This window comes from Hypomesus transpacificus, chromosome 12 (genome assembly GCF_021917145.1).
Source record: "Hypomesus transpacificus isolate Combined female chromosome 12, fHypTra1, whole genome shotgun sequence".
Taxonomy (NCBI): Eukaryota; Metazoa; Chordata; class Actinopteri; order Osmeriformes; family Osmeridae; genus Hypomesus; species Hypomesus transpacificus.
This window is the reverse complement of record NC_061071.1, coordinates 87,515-92,386: the sequence shown is the minus strand read 5'-3', so window position 1 is coordinate 92,386 and position 4,872 is coordinate 87,515. Positions and strand designations below refer to the sequence as shown.

The 4,872-nt window shown below is 46.1% G+C and overlaps 1 protein-coding gene across 1 annotated transcript in view; it reads right to left on the bottom strand.

Moving 5' to 3' along the window:
• The window catches only part of nid2a (nidogen 2a (osteonidogen)), a 35,078-nt gene extending 30,500 nt beyond the window's left edge, over positions 1–4,578 (bottom strand). The window contains exons 1-2 of the mRNA XM_047030757.1: positions 4,229–4,578; positions 3,256–3,558 (exon numbers count right to left, since the gene is read on the bottom strand). Of these exons, the coding sequence (XP_046886713.1) occupies positions 3,256–3,558; positions 4,229–4,432 (507 nt within the window). The 5' untranslated portion in view covers positions 4,433–4,578. The remainder of the gene's footprint in view (positions 1–3,255; positions 3,559–4,228) is intronic.
• Between the last annotated feature and the right edge of the window lie 294 nt (positions 4,579–4,872).

Genomic DNA, 4,872 nt, shown 5'->3' with positions numbered 1-4,872 from the left:
TCACACACACACACACACACAGGGCCGTAACTACCATTGAGGACACCGAGGTCGTGTCCTCGGTATTTTTTTTCGTATTTCTGTTTTTTTTTTGCTTAAATCGTGGTATATAAACTCTAAATAAAGTACACGTGAAACTGACTGCAGGACGATGATCTTGGTCTCCCACAAACCGTAACGTGATTTTATACTTGAAGAGCCGAGTAGCTCAAGAGTTTGGACATATGTGCTGCGCGTCATCAACAAAACGTACTGTCGTTATGGTAACCACCAAACACAAGTCGGACGCTGATGTTACCGCCATAGACATACCGCTACTGTTAGTGAATAGCCTATGTTAGTTACAGTCACTGGAAGAGGAGCGCAGCAAACTAAACATGTAAGTTAAGAGAAGTTTAAGTGGCAGATGACTGTGAGAAGAAAGATTCATTTTCATGTGGAAATATTGTATTGCAGCAGCGTACTACTCAGATAAGGAAACATCAAATCAAAGTTTGGTTAACTCCGTCAGTACCGGTTGTCAATCAATTTCCACCGGTTGAATCAACATTCATTTTGCGATTGATATGATATGTCATTGATGTGATTGATTGAAAATGAAATTCAGTGGCAATTGGGAAATATCAAACTGACTCGCTATCGCTCGGTCGATACGTTCCAGCCTCAGTTTGATATTTCCCGGCATGACCGAACGGTCGAGGTTAGTAAGTAGTTTTTTATATATGGCAATTTTAGATTCTTTTCATTTTGTAAACGAAAATAAATGGTACCTTTAGGCTAATTGTAGCTAGCTCTTAAGTCTTCTCACGGTGTGTTTCATGTGTTGCCAAGCAACTCATTACTTTTGATAGAAAGCGGACAACATGGCTCATCCTCACTTTCGATGACAAAGCTTTTCAGCATCATCTGGATAGTAAAACTCAGCAGCTGACTCGTCGATATCGCTCATTTTGAAGCTGACGTCAGAGGGCAATACGGATCCGTATTGACCAGCGAGGAGGGCAACACGCTGGGGTGACTACCCGTTATCCAATCAAAACGCTCGTACCGTCGTTGCCATATAATAATAATTTTAAAAAAATTGTCCCATAAAGGTCCTTCAAAAAGCCTCAGAATGCCCCATGTTTACCTCAAAATTTCAAAAGCTCCACACCGCCCCATATTCAAATGTCATAATGATGATGTTTTTGCTCCTTAAGACTCAATAAGAGAAAATGGCCATATTTAAATAGTGTAATTTAAAAAAATTCCGGGGGAGCATGCCCCCGAACCCGCCTAGAAGTTCTGACTCATGACCTCTGTATTTTTTGGGGCCTGCGTACGGCTCTGCACACACAAACACACACCCTCTTACCAGAGAAACCAGACAGGTCCAATTTTACAGCCCGCTTTCCTGTCTTCTTACCACGATGCCAGTGACAGCCACACAGACACAGGCTGTGATCACGACTCGAGAACATGAACCAAACAGCCGATGAATGAGGAAACACTAGGACGAAATCTACCTTGAGCTTGATTCACACTAGAGAACATACCGGATCTATCTAGTCTCTTGGGAATTCCGTGGCTCTCGGAGGGGAGAGGGTTTGTCGGTTGTTTAGGAAGTGGGGAGAACTTGTGTTCAGTGGTTTCGGGGAGACTGAAACAAGGGGAAACGTTCTTCTGAGGAAACCCTTGTGCAACCAAGCAGGGGCGTCCCCAGAACTAATAAACAAGGGGAGATAATATTTTCAGTACGTCGCAGCTGTCTGTTCCCTCTCGGGGTGTAGTGGGCCGAAGCCAAAAGAAAAGCCTATTCATTCGTACACATTAGCATGAACCCAAGCGACAGAGAATATGCTGTTCATGGGCCCTTTCCTCATTACACTCTGAAATCAATCCATTTGGACCCGAGGGTGCCGTGCGATAACAACGAGGGGGTCTTAGTGTAGTGTTGGGTTCCTCCACGTCTGACTGGAGGATGCTGGGCTTTTCACAGGGGGTGAGACGGTTATTTGGAATCACTGTTCTCATCCTAAATGGAACTGGGGCCGTTACACAAGCATTATTTCTGCCGGATATGCCTGGCAAAAATATGTTTCAATTTCACAAAAACATTTTACTTTATAAAAACTGTTGATTGCTTTATTGTACTGTGTTAACGACTCCTCTTGTAACATACAATCCCGCACGGTAAGTCGACGTGGTGACATAATCTGGAGGGGAAAAGCCAAGTATTTCAGAACTATATTACAGTAACTCTGTGATTAAGTTCAACTGCCACTTTGCATCACTATTTAAACACACGGCAAAAGAAAGGTGCTTGGCAATGCTCCAACCCCCCCCCCCCCCCGTTCAGTCCATTAGCAGGCGAAGCCCAGCATTATGCTAATGAAACTACAGCTATGAGATCACACTGGCCTGCTATGAAGAGGCACAATCTGGGCCTTTGAGAAAGGCTGAGGTGGGGTTTCTCCCTGTGGACTGATCTGGGTGTTTACACAGGGAAACCTTACACTCCCCGGCCTATCTCTAAGGAGGGCATCAGATCAGGGGCTGGGATCTTGGCACAGTTAGAGGCAGTAATAGCGTCTGATTACTGTAAGCCCAGCTGCTGATAAAGAATGACCTTCCAGGTATTCGTTCCTCAAGTCGACCCTCGCCCCCCCCCCCTTCTGTTACTAAGTCAAAAGTGTCCTTCTCACCTTCTTTTTTTTTTTATGAAAAAAAAAATGCAGTGGTCTCTCAACTTTTTCCAGTGCTGTATATCCATTGTGTGTACACGTGTATGTGTGTGTGTGTGTGTGTATATGTACTAATCTATTAAATGTTAGAGAGAATGAGATGCCTTGTCACCCTCTGGGGAAGGAGGGGTGTGTGGGGAGGGGGGGGCGGGGAGGGGGGGGGGGGGGCGGGGGAGGGGGGAACTGGTGCCAACGACTGATGACCTGGGGTGATAACCTTTGAAAGGTGTCAGGGGTCAATGGGCCGTTTAGGCTGAGGGAGTGGACCCTTAATCCCTTAATCCCTGTAAATCCCACACCCTGAAGACCACTTTAGGATCGTCAGACAGACAGGTAGATAGGCAGACAGACAGGCAGATAAGCAGACAGACAGACTGACAGACAGACAGACAGACTGACAGGTAGACAGGTAGACAGGTAGAGCGATACACAGACTGACAGGTACACAGACAGACAGACAGACAGGTAGACCCACAGTAAAAACCTGCAGACAGACAGATCAGAAACACTGTGACATGCCGGCGTCACTCACCCTATTGGACGGCCCGCTGCCTCGTGCCCCTTCCTCATAGGCTGCCACGTTCTCCCAGGTGGCGATGACCACATGGGTGGGAGTGAAGCCGCCGTCAGGGAAACCCCGGTGCACTTCCTGCGCCACTCGGTTCAAGACGGAGGGCGTCTCTGTGACCCGGTAGTAGATGGCGCCCCTCCCGTTGGACGTGTCGATGTCGGCTAGGAAGGGAGCGATGACGGGGAAGTCTGTGGGGAAGCCGTCGTCCACGTACTGCTTTTCCATCGGTAGGTCCTGGGCTGAGATGATGCCATTGGTCGCCACCTAGAGAAGTGCAGGTGGAGAGGGGTTACATGCCATCTCGTAACCCCCGGTGGCGGGTGTATCTGCGCATACCTGTTCCCCCCCCCCCCCCCCCCCCCCCCCTAGGGTGGAACTAAGCCTGTGGATCACAGCCCTCCCTTTGAGATAGATTTACTTGGGGGAAATGTGCTCCCTCTGACATTTCAACCACTGCATTCACTTTTCATTGAATCTAGAAGCTGGCAGTTTTATGTCTTATTTTAGTGTTCCCAGTAGGCTTTGGTCAGCTCACTACAGAGGGAAGGCTGAGTGTGATATGGCTGCTGGGATATCCCCCTGGTCCTAACATGGGGGGGACCTCTGTCAAGAGACTCCCTGGTTCAACACATGAAACAGATGCAAGCAGTGGTCGGTATTTGGACGAGCTGCAGTTATTCCAACTGCAATACAAAAAAAATCTGTTTTGGACTGTGTGTTTGTCATTTTAAATATTTAAAAATACAATGTGAATTTTGTTTATTTTTTATTTCAACCCGTAAGCGATATATTACTATTGGTGTTAGGACTTTGCCTACTATATTATCCTGAAATGTGCCGTGGATGACAGTTTATATTATACTTTCTCCTGCTTACAGTTCTGCAAAATGATTCACCTGGAAGAGGTGCGCACGGTTGAAGAAATCCTACTCACGTAAAGCTCACTGAAACTTTTCTCGTAGAAGCACACAGGTCTCTCCAGTGTGAGCTTCTTGGAAGTCTCGTCGTCCCCCTCGTTCAGAATCAGATCGCGGCTGGATTCCCCATAAGGAAACAAATCTGTCCTTTGAATTGCTGTAGCAAGATGGAAAGTCCACGACAGCTGAAGTAAAAATATAGTTAATTTACTCCTCGCCATTACAGAAGTTTTTAGTCAACAGATCTGCATTGATTTAACAGCAATGCTTGGGATTTGCCCGGCGGCTCGGGCGGTGGGGAAGAGATAACGGATAGAGGATGGTTATTTCTGCAGGAATTTCGACCCACACCAACTCCTACCTCTGACCCGAGCGCTCCCTAAATTAAGCGGGAGGGATTTAGAGTTAGAGGCTGTTGATTGGTTGTGGGTCTGTTGACTGGCAAGACACAAGACACCATCTGTTTTCAATTTTTTTTTTTTTTAAGAAAATGTATATAGCCTTTATAGTTTTTCAATCTTATCTCAACAATAGATCGAATTTTTTAAGCAGGCTACAATTTGTACGATAATTTTTTTCGATCTTACAAAGTCCACTAATATATTGCCCGGTTCCTTTAATGTGTTATATTACTTGTTATTGGGTCATTGATGGGCCTTAT